General features: G+C 45.3%; 1 protein-coding gene across 1 annotated transcript in view; it reads right to left on the bottom strand.

The window, feature by feature from the left end:
- The window catches only part of unc5a (unc-5 netrin receptor A), a 130,337-nt gene that overhangs the window by 24,542 nt on the left and 83,060 nt on the right, over positions 1-22,735 (bottom strand). The window contains exons 3-6 of the mRNA XM_084549642.1: positions 16,668-16,811; positions 14,956-15,059; positions 13,554-13,734; positions 1,909-2,073 (exon numbers count right to left, since the gene is read on the bottom strand). Coding sequence (XP_084405768.1) covers positions 1,909-2,073; positions 13,554-13,734; positions 14,956-15,059; positions 16,668-16,811 — 594 coding nt within the window. The remainder of the gene's footprint in view (positions 1-1,908; positions 2,074-13,553; positions 13,735-14,955; positions 15,060-16,667; positions 16,812-22,735) is intronic.

Raw genomic sequence — 22,735 nt, 5'->3', positions numbered from 1 at the left:
AGGAGATTAGAGATGTCTGTGAGGTCCTCAGAAAGAAGACGGCTTTTGTTGTGGAGTGACTGTGGTTCACTCTGCAGTTGTTTTGTTGGATTACACAGGAAGAGAAGGGTGCCTTTTGTTTTCAGGGGGGAAGTTTTCCATCTCGGCTAATAGCCTGCAGACATGGTTGAAGTATGGGAGTTGCTGACAAGCCAAAACCATCTTGCTATTTTGCTTATTATAATACTTCACACAGCAATTGTCTGTGGAAACACATCTGCTGGGAACAGATTGGGACAGGCATTCTTCAGAGGACAGCACTCTGCTCTGCACTGTCAGTGTAAACACTGAGTGTCTCCGTGTGTGTGTTTGTGTTTGTGTGAGGAACAATGACTGGCATCTTTGTGTATATATCTTGCCTCTCCGGGGAGGAGCTGCTGACCTTTGATGATAGGCCGACTGAGCTCCCTGGTTCACTGCACCAGCCACACTCAGCCACGGGTTGACACGTGCACATGCATGCACATACTGGCATGGTTCGAACACGTATACGCAATGCAACATTCACATACAGCAGACCCTGTGCAGATTTTCCGCGACCCTTCCCGCCCCTCCTCCTCCTCCTCCGTGCATCGGTCCATTTGATCATATCAATCAGTGCACAATACATAATTCAGTTTATTAATTCACTGGCCCATGTCAGCTGAGTCCCCATTAAAACTCCATGCAGATCAGCCAGAGTGCACACTATTTATAACATTTTCTCTGTGAGACGCCACCCTGAGACTCATCTCAGTCTGTGGATGGGAAGCTGCAATATCTTTCTTTCTTTGATATCTGTCGGGAGTGACAGAGCTCTCCCTTCATGTCCATCTGGTCGGCAGTGGACCCTGTGGTGCCACTTTCCACTCTGCTGCCGGCTCGGCCAGGATGAGCCTTTGTGGTTTCTAATCCTGACAGTATGCACGTGCCCTATTAATGACACACAGGGGAGTGGCACCACAGTGTTCACTGACTTGCACATAAAAGTAATACGTGTCGGCTATTAAGCTACTTATGCATCTGCACAGAGCAGAGCGGAACATAAATACATATGCATGCTGAAATAATGACGCCCCGGCCATGTATGTTTTCACAGAAGATTTGACCCGTGGCCATTTATCTGAGAAGCCGTGCTTTAATCAGAAGAGAGTTGCTTTAATTCTCAGTTCTATTAATAGGTCAGGGAGCAACACTGCACAGAGCCACGTGGTGAGACGGTGTATTATCTTAGCAGCAAGTGTCGTACCAGTGTTAATTAGATATGATCGTCTGAAAAGGTCACACAGGTTGGAATGGGCCAGTGGGCTGCGGATGAATCTCTGCCAGTGTCTGATGAGATGGGCGTCTTTCCTCTGTATAACATTCGTGCGATGAGCATCTATCACAAGATGCCGATGCCATAAGGAGGCAAAACAAATGTTTATTTGGTAAAATAAAAGAAAGAGGGCTTCTCTTGTGGAAAATGTTTTATGAAATAAAATCCCATCCTTCTCTGCAAGCCTCACTACAGGGGTCATTTGATGCTCATCTTGTACACCTGCTCTTCCGTGAATAGTTTGTGATACTTGTCGTATCTGATGAAGACTAGAGTTTTATTTTGGAATACATCTTTCACTTTAGCCTCTAGTGTCACATCTATTATTATTATTTTTTTTAATCAGCTGTACGTTTCTCCAGCTAAAGCCTTAAAATGTTGTTTTGAGCAGATTTATTGATTTTCATTTCCATTTGCTCCTCATCAGCCAAGTAATAATGAGAAAGCACATAACAAATCAAACAATCCCAAAGGCAGAAAGTAGCTAAAAAAAAGAAATAAAAAATGATATCAGGAGCTGTACGTTTTCTGCTGCTGGAGAGTTTACAGCGTGTGGGTGGTAGTGCACTCACTCTGTGGGCACTGCTCGCTGGTACAGTTGAGAGATTGGAGGTCAAGCCCTTGGCAGTCTTTGCCCCCGGTGCCAGGTGAGGGCTGGGTGCACTCCCTGCTCCTCCACATTGAGCAGTCTGCGCCGCACGCTGACCACTTGCTCCACTCGCTCCATCCTCCGTCCACTAGAAACATACACAAAAAAAATAAAAAACATGGGTGAGCACAAACACGAGCACGGCGGCAAGAACCTCACATCAAACACTGATATCTGAGCTCACAGGGGAAAAAAAAAAACTATTGATTTGAAAACATGCTGAACAGTTTCAATAAACCAAGCCGAATCTTCTTTCTACAAACTGAACTGATCAGACTCTACAAAGAGAAGCTGAGAAGAAACAGCGGTGTAAAAGCAGCGGCGTCTTTGCTTGCGAGACGGGAACGACGGGTTGAATAACACCCACTTCCACTAAAATGGAAACCTGGTATGGAGAACCTTAAAAAGACATGCAAATCCACTTGCAAACACTCAAATCCAGCAGCTGCACACGGAAACCAAAGCGTGCAAAACCGCTGAGGAGAGCCATGTTGTCTCTGTTCGCCTTTCTTTGTTTATTTTCAACATGGAAATCAAATGCAACCGAGTTACACCTCACCGCTACGAAGGTGGTGTGGATGTGGATAGGGAACTGACCCCAGGGAAATTGGCCCGGCAGTCCACAGTTAAGTATACATGTATGCACAAACGCCTCTATTTTAAAATTCTCGTATGAATCAATATTTGTGGAAGGAAACAAAGGTCAAACAAGGTGTTACTGTGGCAACGGCAGTGCTGTCTGCACAGTGAGACCAGATACAGATGGCATTAGTCTGAACAGAGAAGAATGTACATCACACCTGTTGCCTAAGTGTAACTTCAAACATCCCACCATTAGCACGAGCAAAACGAAACAAATCGAAACGGGATGGTGATAGTTCTGAGCGCGGCTGGCTGTAGGAAAAAAAGCTGCAGCTTCACCTCACACACACAGACGGAGGCCATTTTGCCAAGGTGGGGGTAATTTGGCATCGTGGCCGTTGGGGGTGGAGGCTCGGAGTGATATTGAGAATGACACAGCGCCCGGCCTGGGGAAGGTTACCATAGGGCTAATGGGAAAAAGAGCAGTAATGAGCTCTCATGGGGGAAAAAAGCCACTGTCTTGCTCTTTCTCTCTCCCAAATGTGAAGGTGAAGGGGACCTGACGAGAATCACCTCTCTCTCGCGCACACACACACATACAAGGTACGTGCACACCTCTATGACAGCAGCAACCCTTCCCCTGACTGACCTAAGGGCAAGGAAACCTTAGTGCTCATTAATCCGAGCAATAGAGAGTTGCAGGGGGCATGACCCCTAGGGAGCAGGTCTGACAGGTCATGAGGGTTTGGTTAATAAAACATAAGTGAGATGTTACTGTGGGTGAGACTATCTATTACTGCACAACTGTACCATGTAATGATTCTTTTATTTGGTTATAATGCAATGCCCTATTTGGAAAACCAGATAAAAGCCTCTGTGAAGCGTATTGGACCAAGTGCATGAATGAAACCCTGCTCCCACACGAGTCCGTTTGTCTGTGTGCGTCCTCAAATGATTCCTAGAAACGCGAGATTTGCTGTGAATGTACATGTGTGCGTATTGTGGGATGCTGACGCAGCTTGGGCTGTGTTGTTTTGCAGTCAGATCCATTTGGCAGAGAGAGCAGAACCAATCAGATAATTGTCCTTGTTTGGCATTGAGTGGACCCATCCGTGGGCCAGTGGGCTGATTATCCAGGCTGGGAATGAGAATGATTGAATAGCGAATTACATCCTAATGAATATATTATGTCGCCCCTCAGTTTATCCACACCACTGTGAAATAAAGAGATGAGATCAACATCTGCCCTGATGAGGTGATGAAATTCAACTTCTCTTTTCCACCACAAAGCAAGACTAATGGCCATGCAAATGACATTTTCAAACAAGGAGATTGGTGTGGAAACAAAAGTGATGCTCATGAGGATGCGGACGGCACACAAACACCGTGACCCAAGGCTGAGGAAAATCAAAGGAAGATGGAGATGCATAAACAGCCCTTGATGGCCTGCGTCTCTGCACTGACTCTAAGCACACGCTTTACATATTTCAGAAAGTGAAGAGGAGCAGAGACTGGAGAAATGTCGAGAAATTTCTCTCGACGAAGCGGTAAGAAGCGGAAACAAAAGCAGCGAAGCAAGAAACTGAACAAGTTCCTTGATTTAGGTTGTTCAAATTTAAGGCTGGAATTAGGACCCAACCTCATCCTCCTATTTTGTCAGGATTCACATAAGAAAATTGTAATCCACAGCCATGGTTCTCCTTATCAAATCCCCAGAAAGAGATTGTTAGCGCTACTGCAAAAGGCACCCGAGTTGATTTTCAATCACGCAGCACCACAGGTTTCAGGTCAGGCAGGTCTCCGAGGAGGGACAGTAATACAATAACCCAGTGGCAAGCCCCCATTTGGACATGTTGCCAAGGGGAGAAGAAAAAGGAATCCGACCATTCTTTACAGGTTGGTAGGAGGGCCTGTTTGAGGCTTTGCTGTTCAAAATGACAATGGCCGCTGATGGACACCGCCCGAGATCATCGGACACCTGTGGTTTCCATGTCCTTGAGGGGGAACACAAGGAGTAGACAAGTACCACTGAGACCAGCAGGCCGCCCCTCCGCTTTCACTGTCCTGTAAACACATGTGCACAGTAACCACCCTTAATCCCAGTGTTCAAAGGATGATGGGGAGAAAAAAAAAAGCCACAGACCCGTGGAGGGTGCTGGCAGCTTAGTCAGAGAAGTGTGGGTGATCCAGCAGAGATTAATCACCAAATCTCAGCCCGCAATTCTGACAAATCTGATATAAATATTTATATCAGATTTTTTCTTGCTGTTTGTGGTGTGGACCGTGATCAATAACCCTTATGTTGCCTAAACCGCTGAAACAAACCAAACTGAGACAGAATGAAATATGAAGAGGCTGGGCCAAAACAAATGGCACCAAATGATTAAAAATGATGCGAGGCTGTCACCAGATGGCTACCGTCTTTTCACAGTGAACTAATGTGTTTTTCTGTCTCATTTATTAGCCATAGCCTTTATTTATTCAGCGCATAAAATATGGAGTCTTCAGAGCGATCTATGATATTATCTAGAAACACAAGCAAAATACAATTAGACTTTTGCCTGCAGTGCAGACAGTAGGCATACGGGCGCTAACTTGCATGCGTACGACACGTACATGCACAAACACACAGACAAGCACGCATGCACAAATCCACCAGCCCCGAGTCTGTTTATTTTCCATCTAGTAGAATTCTCACGACTCCCCTGGCAAGCCTGAGGGATCAGTGCTATATTTAAATAATTCACACGAGTTAGACATCTCTTCAGGTTGTTTGGTGTTCTCGCTCATATCGGGCAACAGTTCAGCTCATTTGTGTGGGGTAGGTGTCACCGTGTCGCTTCCAAAACTGGGGACTGACTATTTGCTTTTGGCTCAGGTAGTGTTTGTCTTTGCTGGAAATGCTGGAACGATCTGACATTTCGCCATGACTGTTGGCTCCGACCACAAGTCAGTGCAGGCCAGGGGGAGAGTCAATGAAAGGGTGAGGGATGGACTGCGGAATTATGTGGGATACTTTGGCGGGATATGCCGAGATGGAGACAAAAGAAAAGACGAAGGCAGAGAGAGGAAAGAGAAATGGAGATAAGCCCTTGCATAGTTTGGCTACTCGCTGTCTCAAGTGTTGATCTGCTCTGCTCTGAGCCTCCGGCTTTAGCCTCAGCCGCCGCCGCCTCCTCCTCCTCCACAGTTCCCTGTGTCTCTCTCAGCATGGAGCCCATCTGATCTGCCACACAGGCCTCTGCCAACTCTCATTAAACACTTTGGAGACTTAGACAAAAATACAGATGAGCCTCTCTCGCTTCACACTTTCCGATGAGAGGTGGGAGCTCACTTTTAGACACAGGAGTCATCGTGAACAGGCATGTGGAGAGCTCGGCTGCCGAACAGGTCGTCTGTGTCGGGTTTTGAGGAAGCCGATATCATGCATGTGTAGGAAAATATGCCTCTGTGTCCGTACTACTCCGGGAAGGAATCGTGCTACTTTTCAAATGTGGAACAACAAATGGCCATCGGCACGTCAGCAAGAACCACATAAATACTTTGCTCGGAGATGCAGAGACAAATTATAGCCTCGGCATGTTGTTGGTTCCAAATTCAAATTGATTTGTTTCCAGCGAATATTCATTCAGCTGACAGCGTCTTTTATCCCTAAAGGATGAATACAGCAAATCCGAGAGGCCATCAACGTGTTTAGGACAAAACAGACTGCAGCCGCAAATAACACAGTATAAGCAGCATAAAAACAAAATCTATTTTTTTTTTTTTTTTTTTAAAGTCCAATTTCAAAGCCCTAATGCTGACAGTTAAATACACCAGAGAGCTAATAATCAACACAAAATCTTAGCCTGGATAATTAATGAACTCTTGAAACAAGACCAGTATTAAATCATGCAATTTTAAAAACGCAGCTCAAAAACAAAGACAGTGTGGAGGGAAAAAGCCTCTCAAGGCCAACTTAAAAAAAAATAAAGTACACTTCTTCTGAATCCAAATGTCAGCCGTGTCTAAATAAATAACACAATGTCTATCTGCAGCCTTACAGCTCCACATGTAATTCATCCCTCTCAAGTCTCTTTCTTCTGAAATGGGCTGCAATCGCCGTCCAGACTTGTGAATGCTATAAGCACAGTGATAATTAAAGTTGTTATCCAGCGTGGAGTGCTCTCTGCTGCGCGAGGCTGCGGCCCCTTGCCGGATGCGAATCCTATACGAGCATGTATTCATGCACTGAGGCCGATGATTCATGCATGTGTTGATCGCGGACTGATGAATCGACATGAGGAGTCGTACGTACACGGAAGGGGTTTGATAGCTGGGTTGCACGTGTGAATGACAAAGTGACGAGAGCTGCCGATTCATCTTGGGTGGGGGTGGGGGAGGCTTCAAAGGCGTGTTTGAGTGCGCCACCAGTGATCTGAACCAACAGCTCATCAACCCCTGCCTCTGGCGTGGCCTCTGGAGGAACCCTTTCCAGGCGCAGACAGCCGGGGTTCGCCTGCACCAGCGATACTACCTGGCAACGAGTAAGAAAAGGAGGCCGAGACTACCCTCTGTTGCCGGACAACGGGGCTGATAGAGGTGTAAGCGGGGTCACGTTGCTCTAGGATCTCTCATCAAGAAAGAAAAATTGAGTTCTTTCTCCTCCAAATTCTCTGGAAACTGTGTTCACGCGGCACAATGCAATTTTTGTCACAGCGCCTTAATGGCTGGAAATTACACACTTTCTCCTTGTGAAGCAAGAGAAAGATAGAGGGAGGGAGGGCTTTGGTCTAACAATAGCAGCTTGGACTGACATTAATCTCTTTAAGCTCATGGAGGTCAGTACCCTGCTTTGCTGTGGAGGAATGTCAAGCATCCCTAGGCACCCCTCTAATTCCATTACTAGTTGCTCCAATAATTTCAGATCCATCCAGATTCTGACGGAGCGTCATGCGTTTCCTTTGACTTCCTCCTCTTGCTGTATTCCAGAGGGCAATGTTACTTACACTCGTGCTTGACATCTAGTGATGTCTTTACATGGGGGATGTGTAACACAACCCGTTGATTCACTGTGGAAGATAACCTCTGTTTTAGGCGGGGAGACGCTGCCACTGCCTGAGGTGTTGTATTTCCCCCTCTGCTACTTACCGAGCGTGGGAGATTTCTCCTGCGGTCAGCATGGCTGCAGCGCCCCAGCTATATGTCCGCACACTGATCTGCTGGCAGCCGAACAGCCGGCTCTTGTACACACTCAGGCTTTTTCTACTTCTTTCTCAGTTTTCCTCTCTCTCTCTTTCTCACTCCGGGCTTTGTTCCTGCCTTCCTTACACTGTATCTGATTCCATCTGTCTCCATCCCGGCTTCCACCTTACACAATCCTTTTCCTGCTCTCTCCCTCCGCTATCTCTCCCTCTGTCAGGGGGCTAATGTGGGACTGCAAATGAAGCAGCTTGACTTTCATCTCGGGCTAGCAGAGATCAATATGTGTTGCTCACTATCAGGCAGGACACTCTCTGCCTCTCCGGCGCTCGCGCGGGGGGGAGTTTGGGCGAGCAAATGAAATGCCCTCAACTCCTCGCACGTAAACGTGGCACGCAGGCCGCCATAATTCTGATTTTTATTGCCCATATTTACTACGTAGCTTGAGCAGCAAACAATAACAAATGTACTAGCTGGTGCGGTGCAGTACCACGGGACCACGTCTCTTCCAGCAGACACGTCTCTGAAATAAAAGCAGGGTCTGCGTACAGTGCACATGAAGAGATATGTGAACAAAGCGTTTATAATAGTACATCACTTTCGGGATGAGGCCTTGCTGTGAAGACTAATAGGCTCTGACACTGCAGCGTAAGCGGACTAATTACAGGAAGCAACAGAAGCCCGACATCTACAAAAAAGCCAAGGAGCTGCTGGTACAAAAGGGCAGCCAAAACAAAGATGAATTGATGACTTCTAAATGCAAAAGAATGCACCACGAAAGCCACAGGAAGCCAAGCGCCACAGGACAAACAGGGTTGCCTGGGAGTTACCTGGACAGGTGGCCACGCAGGCACTTTTCTGGACGTTCTGCCCCTCACAGGATGTGCCTCCATTCAGTGGCGTGGGGTTGGTGCAGCTCCGACTCCTCTTCTGCCAGCCACGCCCACACACGGCACTGCAGGACGACCAGGTGGTCCACGTGGACCAGCCGCCGTTGACTGTCAGACCAGTGCCAGGGAGGGGAAGGGAGGGGTGGGATGGAGGAATTGAGGTAGGGAGGGGGAGGATGGGTGGAGGGAAGGAGGGAGGGATGGATGGATGAAGGGACAGAGCAGCCAGGATTACCCGACATGCACTAAGGAAAAAAAAAAGGTGCCCTGCGCTAGAATAATTGTGACTGCTGTTACACTTATTGGTTCAAGGCGCTGCAAGGCGAACAAGAGCTGGAGCACAAGGGGCTGCTTCCTGTGTCTGAGCTGGAATTACAGCCAGCTGCAGTGAAAAACAAAATGGCTTCAACAGGGAGCATCCTTCACCTCAGGAAGTCAAAGTAGCTGGTGGACATTTGAAATATTTGACTATAAAATAATGGAAGGATATGATACATATCCTTCACGATAATGTCAGAATATAGTCAATGTATAGCCATGCCATTTAAAGCCAAATGCTCATGGTCATACATAAAAAAAAAAAAAAGACTCCAACACACTCGAGAAGAATAAATATATCGTATTGGTCCCAGTAATTCAGATCATGTCCTTCACACGTCCACCACTGACTTCACACCACTACGCGTCAGCCGTCAAACTCAAGTAGAACTGCAGAGAACACCACTGTATAATTTATTCCTCTTTCATATTTGAAACTCAAAGTTCAGGCAGTTCAAAAAAAACTGCACGGCGAATTTCCATTATTCTGAAGCAGCGGCCATGTTCTAAACCCGGTCCGCCTATTGGCACATAATTGGTGCTATATCTCTCCAACAGGGCAGGTGATTACATCAAATCATGCTGGTTCTCTTCCTGTATCTACTGTGTTTCCCTCAGCTTACAAGGTACAGAGATTCCTGATTTATTGACTTGAACAGCTCTGTCGTTCCTTCTCTGTACATACTCCCTTCCTAATTTCCCCCTAACTCTCTCCTGTGCTTGTCGTGGCTGAATCATTTCCTTGCCCTCTCTTTGCGATTGATTGCCCGCCACAGCGAGGTAAATTGCCAGGCATCTCGGCCCCTGATTACCTCTTAGCACAGAGTGCAGTCACACCAGCCAGGCCTTGTTAAAATGCATCTCTGGCCCCCTGTTGAACCCCCTTTGAAAAGTAGCGGTTATTATGACTTTCTACAGCTAGCCAGATTAACCAGCGTGGTAGAGGGTGATGCTCTCAGCTAACTGGATTTGTTCTATCTTGCTATAAGTTTTCGGCACAAGTGAACTGCAGTAACAGGTACGCTTTTGAGAAATACATAAACTGTGATTTAACCTCTGTTAAAACAACAATGGCATTGCATTTGTCGTCCCATCGAGCACGCAGTGCAACGGGCTGAATTAAAACTGCACATGCAGGATACTCAGCAGTACGTTTGTTTGTTTTTTGGGGGGGGTCCACAAGTGAAAATGATTGTTCGACAATACAAGACGGGCGAACAATAAGGGTGTGAACGCTGGTCGCCTCCACAGTCAATTTAACTCCAAATATCTTCATCAAGATTTTTTAACAACAAGCTAATCAATTACAATCAGCACTTGGAATGATTGCGCGTTTTTATTTTTATGCCGGGGGCTCGGAGTAGTGAATGATAATTGTGTATCGACTGCATGGTTCAAATTAACAGTATTCATTTTTTGAAACCACTCACACTGAAAAGGCGCGTCACGGCTTTCAACCGCATTTACAGACGCGCGGCGGCGTTTAAATGTTCGGACCCCCTTCAAGGTTTGAAGAGTTTATTGAATTAAAAATTAGCCTCAAAAAGGAAATTAATTGCACTGTTTTGGCAAAGATCTAAAATACAATCAGCTCTGTTACAGACTAATGCATTATTATTTAAATATGGATTTGTTAATTACATTTATTTAAAGAAAAACAGTGAATGAGTCATATCACAGCCAATATGTGCAAACTTTTTCTCCCTCTGCTTCATCAACATCATATACACCGATCAGGCATAACATTATGTCCTAATGTTGTGTAGGTCTCTCCTCCTCAAAAACAGCTGTGACTCATCAGAGAATGGACATGGGTCTTCTGAGGGTGTCCTGTGTTGTCTGGCAACACAATGCTGTTAGTGGGGGCCTTTGGGTCCTACGGGTTGAGGAAAGGGGCCTCTGTGGATCATCATCCCACAGATACTTGATCAGTTTAGGATCTAGTGAATTTGGAGGCCTGGTCAACTCCTTGTGCTGTTTTTTATGTTTTTTTGAGTTATTCCTCCTGCTGGGGGTGGCTGCTGCCATCAAGGAGTGTCATTGCTATGGGGTGGGAGCGTCTGGTCTAGTCTAGGTGGGTGCTACATGTCTAAGTAACATCCACATGAATGCCAGGTCCCAACAGAACATTGCATTGTTACAAGATGGTCAGTGTTATTTAATTCTCCTGTCAGTGGTCATAATGTTATGCCTGATCGGTGCATTTTGGTTATAGTAAACAAACAGTTTTTATTTTCTATTAAACATAAAGACAGAAACCATCATGATTAGGTTTTTTTTAATTTGAGGTCACCCAACAACCCAAAATCTGGTCAGAAACAAAACAAAACCAGATTCAAAGCTAAACACAAGTTGAATTTACAGGGGGTGTAAATACTCACAGTGCGCTCCCATTTCACAGCACCAGTACTGCACTAGTATCTCTGAACAGGTGCGCACACGTGTAGATAGCGCTACAGATGAGCATAACAAGATGCCTTTCAAATGTTTCATTTAAAATATTCACAAAAATCCAATTAACTCAAGCTGCATTATTGAAAGACATATTCTATTCTCATCATCGAGCAAATACTACTTTCTCAAAAAACATGTGTGCTACAATTATTGGCAGCCCTTCATTTATTTATTAATCTTTTTTATTTTGCAGCCTCCTTTTGCCAAGATAATAACTCTGAGGCTTCTACTATAACGCGTGATGAGTTGGGTGAACACATGGCGTGGGATCTGAGACCATCCCTCCGTGCAGACTCTCTCCAGATCTCTAAGATTCAGCGGCTGAGGCTTGCGAACACTGCTCGTCCTCTCCCACTGTTAAAGCCAGGGAAACGTTTATTCAGCAGAACAATTTTTGTGTAAATTTTAAAGGTGTCGCGCCGTCGTTCTGCTTTAAGTTATGTTCTAATCCTCCTGTCAGACGCTGTTAGGCTGTCATATAATATCAGCCGGTATTGATGCCATGTGTCCGAACAAAATGCCCAGGGCCTTTCGGAGGAGGGGAAAAGAAAACTCCACAACATCAAAGATCCACCGCCACACTTCACAGTGGGTTTGAGGAGTTTTTCCTGTATGGCTCTCTCAGTCCGTCTATGCCAAACCCACCTTTGATGTTTGTCGCCAAGAGGCTCTATTTTGGTCTCATCTGACCATATAACCCAGCGCCACTCAGAGACCCTGTAACAACTGGCAAACTGTAGACTTTGTTCTTGACTGACATTTTTCTGGCAACCCTCCCAAACTACTTGCTGGTGGTGTAGGTGATGTCTCACTGCAGCTTTGGAGATGAACCATCATCCTTAGTGTGCATTTGGATCAGCGTTTACACGTTCTCTTATATGTTTTGTGGCTTTAAACTTCTTAATCATAGCCCCCCGCTGTGGAAATCAGGTGTCCTCGGCGTCTATTTGCGTGATTTGTGCAGCTCAACAACTTTTCATTGCAACACTTACTTATGGTCTCGGATCTTCCCAGCGGTGATGAATGAGAATTCGTTTCACCTCGTATTTACACCCCAGCGACACAGATGAGAAATATATTCGGTTAGATTCTGATCACAGGATTTTCCGGGGGAGGGCCAATAAATGTGGCACACGCGTATTTTGGAGAAAAGTAATTTACTTTTAATGTCAAATCTATTTTTCTTTATAAAATGTGATTTCAATAACAAAAAAATGAGATTTCTGTGAATAATTTGAGTGAAAGGCTAAGAGGATAGGTTTTGCAACCTCTTCTGCTCATATTCACCAGGGGAGACAATAATTTGGTTTGTTTATTCTACTCATACGTCAGGTAATAAACAAGATTTGCCGTTCTTCCTTCACAGCATGACATCTTTTTTTTTTTTTTTTTCTCTCCCTGGAAACTTCAGCAACAACAACAACAAAAAAGATCTAGGTGGCGTTTCTTATTCGCAAAGTTGACTTCATGAATCAGCCCCATGTGATCCCCTGCTTGTATGTAGCTGAGAATTAAACCGCGCTGTAATGTATGCGAAACTTTCTGCAGAGCCAGGACCCTCGGCACCCTCTGTGATACCAAATATGCTGTTTCTCTGCATTTTAATAAAGGTCAGTGTGCTTATCAAGCCAAGTCATTATTTACTGTTTCCCGTTAATTCAATTTCTCTTCTCATACCGGATCCGCTGCAGAGGAGGAGGAAGATGGCAGCACCGGCGCCAGAGACTGCCAGCTTTCGGGCCGAGCGGCTGCCAGTAACATTTTAAGTATAGCTAATTAATGCGCAGATACGCTACTATCGCTTTATGCCGTTGTTTATGTTTATGACGGTGTTGCTGAAAAACGGAGCTGACCTGTGCAAGTTGTCACCATATGTCACATAACACTGCACTGGATGCTATTATTAAAGCTACACTGTAAAATCTGTGTGTAATTGTACGACAATCTTGCACCCGGGTATGTTGCATGCAAAAGAGCATGCAGAGGTTAATGTGGGAATGTGGGATAACGGAAGCAGCATGCAAGCATAAAATGATTTGTCTGGTCTGAGCTTCTGTTCTGAAGCTCAACCAAGCCTAGACCTGCTATTAGCCTCTGTGTGTGTGCAGAGGTTTGACATCAGTTAAGAGAAGTTATCACCTACCATAGACTAGGACCGTGGCAGAGGTGCTCTTGCGGCGAGCAACAATGTTTTTGGCCACGCAGGTGTAGTTGCCCGTGTCTGCCAGCCGGGCTTTCCTGATGACGAGATTATGGTCGGCCGTGATGAAAAAATTGGGGTCACTCGCCGGGTCGATCACATCCTCGTTTCTCTGCCACTCCACCTGAAAATACATTTCTGTGGTCAAAAAACTCAACAGAAGCCGCACCACCGACGGGGGCCAGAGAGGTTTCTACGCGGACGAGAAAAGCGGCGAGGAACTTCTGTTCTAATGCAATCAAACAGACAAAAAAGACAAACATAGCTTGGTATGACACAGAGATGGATTTCATTTATTTATACGCCCCGCTGATTTTAATATTTATTCACCAGTTGTGGGGAGCGCGCAGCTTTTATTTTGCTGCTGCTGGGTATCTCTGGAGCTGTTGGTGGTCTGTGAACAAAACTGATCATCCTTTGTGTAGTTTCTGCGGCCTCTTGCTGAAACTGATGTTGTTTATTTTATTCTTTATTTTTTTTTGGGTGTACTCTCAGATTGGCTCGCTTGTTTTCCTGCTCTCGCTTGACCTTGTGCTGTCTCGAGAGAAGCCGACGGTATGGCAGCGCTATTGTCGGTATTACAGCCAGTTGTGATACCGCATATAATTGGACTTTCTTCCTCTTGTGCGCTATCCCTTGTTTTCTCCCGTGGTGACTTCTGCTCTGATGTTCTTTTCCGTTGAACTGCGGTTGGCACCTTCCTCGTCCCCGCGCAGTCTGGCTGTGATTGGCTAGTCTGCCGTGTCTGGTCTCTGGGCTGTTTGAGTGTCTGGCCTAAGCTCCTCTTGTGTTGTTATTAGAGCAGTTAGTGCCTATCTGGGACCTGGCGGACGCGGCGCACGAGGTGAAACAGCTGGCCCCAGTCTGGCCCTCTAAACACAGACACACACCACTGAGAAATGTGGCAACGGAGAGAAAAAGAAAGAGAGAGAAAGGGAGAGACTTGAGCAGAATGAGAGTGTATGAGAGATGCAGTGCATGGAGAGACGGCAAAGAGAGATATAGAATTAGATAGGGAGAGAGTGAGGCAAATAGACCCATTAATTATGGATAGGCCTTTAGAGATGCCAAACAGGGAGAGAAGCCTCCAAGCCTGTCCTGAGTGATGTGACGAGACGATGTGATATACGGCTTCTCAGAGATGTAAGAGAGATAATAAATCAATAGTTGGGAATAATTAGAGGTGTAATTTATCCGTACAGGGTTTTTCTGCTCCCCGGTGGAGCGGAGAGAGATGCTGGGGAGCTGTCTCTGAGTCACTTTTTGCTCTGTGTCCTCCTGGTGAGGAAAGGGTAAATGGATGCTAGATGAGGGCCTAAAAATATCTTGTGTATCCGTGTCTCACCTCGGCTTGTGGCACTCCCTCGGGGGGATGGCAGCGCAGTAACACCTCCTGGTCCAATGCCACCTCTTTACCCTGCGGCTCCTCCTCAAAGTTCTTTCTCAGGTCTTGGAAAAAAACAAACACATAAAAAAAAAAAAATGGGGAGAAACAAAACCAGTTAGGATGCTTGCAAGCGCTCGTGAGATTTGCCTGGTGATGCCGCCCGAATTTTCTACACTGGAGATGTCCACCCGTGGCTTCACTGAGCATGTCGCACTCTAGTTGGCCCCTAAGCCACACTGGGGATCGGTGGCACCAACCATGTTGCTTATTACAGGCTGCCTGGCTGGTTCAGAGATGCTTGTCTGCTGCCAGAGGGGCCCGGCATCAAGCAAAAGCAATTGCATTACCCCTCACTCCCACCCACTCTCCTCTCTCCGGCATCCGCCAGCCTCTAGCTTCCATCTGTATGACGGCTTGGAGCAGCCACACGAAAACAAAGCCCCGAGGCGCCTGGACAAGAGCTCCTGCGAGCCTGGCTGACTGCATGGGGCTTCACATTACGTCTCATTGAATACTGCTGCACCAAGTCCTGCTATATATTTGTCTGTAAGCCCCGGCTGTGAATTACACAGGTAAAATTGCCAATGCTTATTTCTTGCGGGGGAAAATAAATGCAGGACTATTTGTATCAGATGAGCCAGACGGGCTTGCTGATGGCTGGCGGCTTGGCGCAAATTTGATGTGTTCACCCCAGGTTTTGACTCAGTGCGCAGCAATGTGTTATTGTGTGGTGAGTGGCTGACGGTGCGGCTGCGAGCCGCTGGTGAATTCCTTTAAACAGATGTTGCGCTTGTCCTCACCGATCACGCCGAGAGAAACGTTAAGACGAGCAGAGAGGTCAACGACATTCAATTTAATTAAAGCCGATACAATGGGACTGGAGGAGACTTGAGCTATAACGGTCTTGGAAAGCTGAGACGTATGTGACAGAACACGGGCGTGCATGTGAATATCATGAATGCGCGGTTAAGAGTCGAGCACGTGTGTGTCCTTCTCTCGCAACTATCCGACTTTGCCGAGCTCTCAAACGAGGATGGATAACGAATGTGTGTTTTCAAAACGTCTAGTGGTTTGGAGGCTGACTCTGACTTTGCCTGGAATAATACATATTTATGTGGGAATTAATAGGCAGAATGCTTTAAAACACTCAAATGTAAAAAATGGCTTCTTCTAATAAAGCTTTTGAGGCTGCAGCGAGGGATGTGTCTGTGTTCCCGGGACAGATTTATGATTGCTGCGGAGCAATAAATTTCGAATCTGTTTTTATTCCAGTTACTTTCATTGGGATCATTGCTGATATACTGTATCTGCTGAAAAATATGCTCATGAATACTCAAATTTAATGTTTCGCTTTTTGAAATAAATAAACTGCCTTCAAGCAGATGCATCGCTCTCTTCTCCTCTTCTGCCAGAGTCTGATATTTTCTTCTCATAAGGAGGAACACAAGAAGATGATTTAACTAAACTGTAATAACAGTAATACACTGTGGTGCAGCAGATCATAATGGTCTCTGGGCTAATTGTTAAATGAAAGTTAGTCCCTCCCCAACCAGCCAAAGTGAAAGCATAATCTCGCTAATATCCTCTTGTTGCGTACAGACATGCAATATATAAGCACCTTGTTATGAAGCATTTCTAAAGACAAGGCGATCGCTTTAAAGTGCACTCACAAGCAATCCTGATGTAAGCTTTTTGGCTCTTCTGGGTTCCCGTGGTGCTCCAGGCGACACACTGACACCAGTACTCATCGAGACCGAAGATCTTCTCCACCTGCTGCCTGGTAATGTCAATCGTCACCTGCATGACTGGCAGCGCTGCAAAACGAACACAGGAATAGCAGTCAGAGCGGCGAACACGGGCGCCGGATGAGGCCGGGTTTATCCCCCGTCTGCTTGTTTGACGGCAGCATAGAGTTAAACGAACGCAAACAGTCTCACCTTGAAAGAAAAAAAAAGAGAGAAGGAAACAGCAGCACATGAGCCGAACTGAAACCCTTAGTGCATTTCGTACCTTGAGCTAAACCAGCGAAGTAATTTGAAAAAAATAAATAAAGTCAGGCAGAATAAACAAGCGGAGAACCATAATCATATATAAACCGAGTGCTTGTTAACTGAGGAAAATGAGAAGAGAGCCTCACAGCTATCCTCGGTGTAATTTGGAGGGCATTAAAACGGCAACAGTTGGGAAGGAACATGGAGGAGCTAAACAAACACCCTGCAAACAAAAATACTCCACATACACTGCTTCTGTATTACTAAACCCAGGAAGGGGAGAGAGTTCACTATCTATGCACAGCAGTGTTGATACAAGTGACGCAGCACAAAAATAGCTTTATTGTTTTTCCAAGAAGAAAATAAAGGCAGGCCTCCTCCAAGTAAAAAAAACGAAAATAGGGGCAAAACCCATTCTGCTAAACCGGTCCCAGCATCTTTTTGGATATTTGAGAAGCAATCTCTCATTTCATTTTCTCTTGACCTTACATTTGGGACGTGTAATCCAGAGGTATTTTTTATACACTGAGCTGCGACCTTGGTTCCCACCACGTGCCCTACTTTATCTTCACTCTGATAAAGAGATTGCCTTGTTTTCCTTCAGCTTTCAGCTCTCCACGTCTCATCTTTTCTCGGTGTTGTCTCTTCATGTGAACACAGATCACTTTAGCGTCGCAGAGGAGACATCCTGGAGACTGACAGCAGTCGCATATACAGTGCAGTATATTTAAATCTCAATGGAAAGCCGCTCTTCAGCTGTCATTTACATAAAAGCACTTTGTGACACTCTCGCACTCCCCTCACGCACTTGATCTTGGTCTGCAATGATCATTTCCAGCTCCAGACTGAAGCCCGACTAAGTGGCACCTATCACGCCATCAAACCTATACAGCAATTACATAAAGCACTTGAGCATTCATCAAACCAAAAATGGGGATATTTTTTCGTAAACAATTTGAGGCAAACTGCACGCGGCTCCGTAGAAGGCTGCGTAAAGTGCAGGCTGGCCCGTTGGTGACACGAGCTGTCGGGGAGGAACGTGGAGTGGCTCCAACGCCGGACGGTGATAAGTAGCTGCAAGGGTCACTGGCAGACCCCCATGTATTAGTGTCTAAATGCGGCCAGTTTTGATACATGTACATACGAGTACATGTGCAGTGAGTCTAGCCCTGAAGTGGTTCTGCGAGCGTCACCTTGTGATGATTTCGCCAACGTGCTCTCATCCGCTCTTCGCTCACGTCTAATTTGAAAAGAAGAAAATGCGATATGTTTATATTGGCTTTATTAAGTCTTCAGTTCAAGGTTGGACTGAGAAACTCTCGTCTAACCTCTCTTTCTGAAGTCCAGCTCTTCTATTAGGTTTGTGTGTGTGCAGTGAGAGTGTTTTTGGCGCAGGCTGAGAGGGCACCTAAAAGCTCAAACAAATAGCTAAAGTAACAAAATGGGCACTACAGAGGATGAACAAGTGGAGCAGAAGAAATCCTTCTTCTTCCACCAAATCAGCAGCTTTGGCCTTAAAAGAACTGCAAAACATATACGGCTGCTGACAACAGGGCAAACATTCAAATTTTCTACGGGTCATCCAAGGACGGCGATCCCGCTGTTGCATTTTGTGGCCTTTACATAAAGTCAGCCAAGACACTGACAGACAATAAGTGCCTTGATTCACTGGTAAATAATAATCATAACTTCTGCCATCAGTATTTAAACTTTGATTCAAACTTTACCTTTTATCTCGCGATGCTATTCATCACAAGCGTTAGATTCATTGAGCGTAGACCTGATGAGGAAAGGAAATTGCAAAATCCGTGTTGAGTTTGATTTGACCTCAGTGGCTAGTGCTGATTGTAACTGAACATTACACAGTTAGTTATCCGCAAAAGCTTGCTTGCACAGAGTGTTCAGAGCGTAGGTTTCATTTTATTGCTCAACTAAACTGCTTACAAGATGGAAATGCACTGGGCAGCCGCATAGCCATACTAGCCATTAGCATCTTTAAAGACTTTGTTGAGCGCTTGCATGCAGCACAACAAAAAGGACACCGCTAAAACCCTTTCCCAGGCGCTGACCGCCAACTAATAATCGACCAAATCTCACAGTAATACTCTAAATACAGATGTTGGTTGGTTTGTGGTTGGAAATCCCCAGAAGCCTCGGTTTCTGTTTCCCACACAACAATTCCCACACTTTTAAGAGATTGTTTTTGGTTTTTCCCATCATTTATGGCGTTCTTGGCACTAATGTCAATTACGTGAAGCCTGTGCTTGTGCAACGTATGTGAGTAATTATTATTATTATGCATTAGGTGTTAATTAGATCTAGAAAATGAATCACTTATGGGTATGTAACTGCAAAAACAATACAGATGCAAGGCAAAAAGTTGGAAAATCAACATGAAAAATCCCATAAAACCCTGAAAGTTGCATAAAACTAAATCCTGAGAAATCCCCACAGCCTTGGATGTGAGGAACAATGAAAACATCTGATGGCCCTGATTTAGACCGAGCTCACAGCAGTTTATGCGCACAAGGAAAAAAAATAACCGAATACATACATCTGAAATGTGTTCAGTGCTCAGTATGGCTCTACTTACAGTAGGAATTCATTTGATTAATGCAAACCTTTCTTCTCGCTGGAGCTGGAGGGTGAAAGGAATAAAGATCAGTATGGAGATGCAAAGCATGAACAATAGCAACCTGAGGTGAGAAATCCTAAGAAGAGCAATTTGAAGCTCTGCTTGCCAGGGTAATTGCATTCTGTTTCCTTATCTCTTCCTGTCTCCATAATTACCTGCTTTCTGTGTCTGACACCTTCCAGTAACACTGTTGTGAGTCACTCTGTCCAATTTCACTCCAATTAATAAGTAGGACAAAATAATCTCATCACTTGGTGAACAAAATACGGCTGTAATTTTTAAGCAGCTAATAATGATTGGGCTGGCTGCTATTTACTGCTGTTTCCCCAAAGTCCCCTCCAATAGGACGGCAAAACAAAACTTTATGAACATCGCCCAGAGATAGAGAGGACCGACGCAGAAACTACACTATTGATTCATAGAAAGCCGTATGTCTGGGAACGGGGCTTTGGCACACTTAAGACTCAATTATATTATTATTGATTTATAATAGTATGCCCAGCCGCCTCAGAGGAACTGGAAAAGAAAAAAAAAGAGCGAGAGGAAATTTACACTTCCCTTCCTGCAAGATAGTGAGCGTGCACTTAACATCCCTGTTAAATGATAATTAAAACATGACACGATTCCCTCAGCCTTCGGTTTGATCTGCGGCCCATTTATAAATGAGCTCATATCCCAAACCACCTAAAATTACTGTGAAAATTTTAAAGGGTGATTATGTGATTGACACCGTATGAATCCTGGGCTTAAAGCTGAAACCGTGGTGGGTTTATTCTCACTGCAGGGCAATGGGGCAACTTACTAGGCGGCGTTTAAGCACAATTCAGTCTGAAAGCAGACATTCACTTCATAATATTAAATGGAAACCATTATGAGGGGCTGACCAACAGAACAATATACATAGTGATGCTGACACACCATTTTACAAACAATCAATGTATGACAAGCATTACTAAACACTGAGTTACAGCTCTGTGCCACGTAACATGTTCCTGGTTTTATTAATACAACTTAAAATCATGCATCATTAATGACTGGCTGATACTACATGACGAATACAGCAGTATTCCCACCAATTCTTCAGGGAGATGCAGAGTCATTATTAACTATATTTTTGCCGGGAAATTCACGCGTGGAAGGTGGCCGTGCCCTTTTCAGCGGCGCCCGTACACAAGCCGAACACAAACCCAATTTCCAGTGATTTGATGGGTAACGGCTACGTTGCCTATGAGGCGAAACCCAGCGAAGAAAGAGTCAACAAATCACTCACTGCTGCTGCTTGTAAAGCTTCAGTGTTGCAGGTGCACGGGGATAACTGTAGATTAGACCGTTAGTGGAGATTTTGGAGAGTAAATCAAAGTGAAGCCGCGAGGAGACAAGTGGGTTTTAAAAATGACCTCATTTTCCGATAATAATAATAAAAAAAAAAAAAATGGCGCTAATGATCTGATATCATTTAGTTCACCCGAACACACAGAGAGGGGGCACGCGGAGCTCGTATCTAAAAAAGGACCATCCGTAAAAGCGTCCAGGCTGTGGGCCAAAGAGAAAAACGCCGCTCTGCCTCAAGACTTCCCGAGTTTTAGAAAATGAAACGGATGGAATGAAAAGACCGGAGGAAATGCAGAGTGGTTGGGTTCATGAATAAAATGACCTTACCATTGTATGATGGAGCTTGTTGCAAAGTCTTCAGGCAATAGAGTACATTACAAGCTATTACCAGATCCACTGGCACACACAGACACACACCAGCACAAAGGACATGTTCATATTTACTGTTTTGTTCTAATCTTTGGCAAAGACAAGATTATTTACACATCCACCATATTTAAATGTGCGAGAGGAAGAATAACATTTAACAAAAGGGAAGAGGTCAGACTGTCTGAGCACAGGCGTCTGTCTCTCAAATGAATGTGTGTGTGTGTGTAGGATGGATCTCCCCCCTGATCCAACAGGGGCTCAACACACACAGGGTAAACATCATTGGACTCAATCCCGCGTGAGTCGATATTGGGCTTGTCTGAGCGCAGGACTTTATTTTTCTCTCCCTCACTCTTGTTTTCGCAGGCTCTGACCTCAATTCCATAGGGGTCATTTGCTTATCAAAGGCAAGAACTGGAACTCGCAGGTCCTGAGTGTGTGTTCATTGTGACCAAGGAAATTCAATTAGGCGGCGCCTGTACCGTGTGTGTGCGGCCGGGATTCATCAGTGGATATAGGAGGATTAGGGTTGGGTGACTCTACATCAGGGGAATGCAGCATTTCAAGGGAGATAGTTCACAATGGTTGAGGGGAGACATCACAGATGAACGCTTTTAAGAATGCACTGTCTGCACATCCTGGCAACCAGTCAAAAGCATACTCTAAGTGTTTCATTTCCTCCCGTGGTTCCTTCTTTGTACCAGATGGCATCGGTGTCATCACCGGCACCGCAAATGTCCAAAGCTTCTTTTCAAAGAGCCAAGAATGTGCTCCTTCACAGACCAATTTACCTTTCCAACATGAAAGAGATCCTGACACCAAGCCTGGTCGTCCAAAGAAAAACAAACAAAAAACAAACAAACTTTGAGCTAAACTTTAATGTTAAAGTCAGTACAGAAACAGATACATGCCAGTCCATGAAATATTTCCACGTGTAAATATTCCAAAATGAACCCCACGTCACAAGGCCAAGGGCATTACTGCCTTATCATCACGTCTTCAAACTTCCATTACCATGTAAAGCAGCGCAGTGACGGGTGGCCTGTGCTAGCTGATGTGGAGAGCCGAGAATGGCAGGAGGCGCCATAAGCGTCTGTCTCCTAACAAGGATAATGTGGCCTTCTGAGTGAAGCATGGCTCTATTAAACAGCAAGGGATGAGACGAGCAGAAGCGCTGAGTTCACAAGGAAACGCACTAGGACCTCCCATTTAGGGATGCTGGCGAGGTTGTGACTGGAGCCAGTGGGACGGTGTTCTGGGTCAAGGCTCTGCCTGCGGTTATGACTGGCTTTTCAAGAGCTTCTTTTGATTGAGCTGTCCATTTTCCACAATGAATGCACACTGCAAGGCCCCCGCCGATGCTCTAAATGTCGTTACAGATTACTCATGGCTGACAAACGGGCGAGCAGGT

Source organism: Chelon labrosus, assembly GCF_963514085.1.
Source record: "Chelon labrosus genome assembly, chromosome: 8".
NCBI lineage: Eukaryota > Metazoa > Chordata > Actinopteri > Mugiliformes > Mugilidae > Chelon > Chelon labrosus.
Note: the sequence above shows the minus strand (reverse complement) of the source record. Positions and strands in the feature narration are given on the sequence as shown.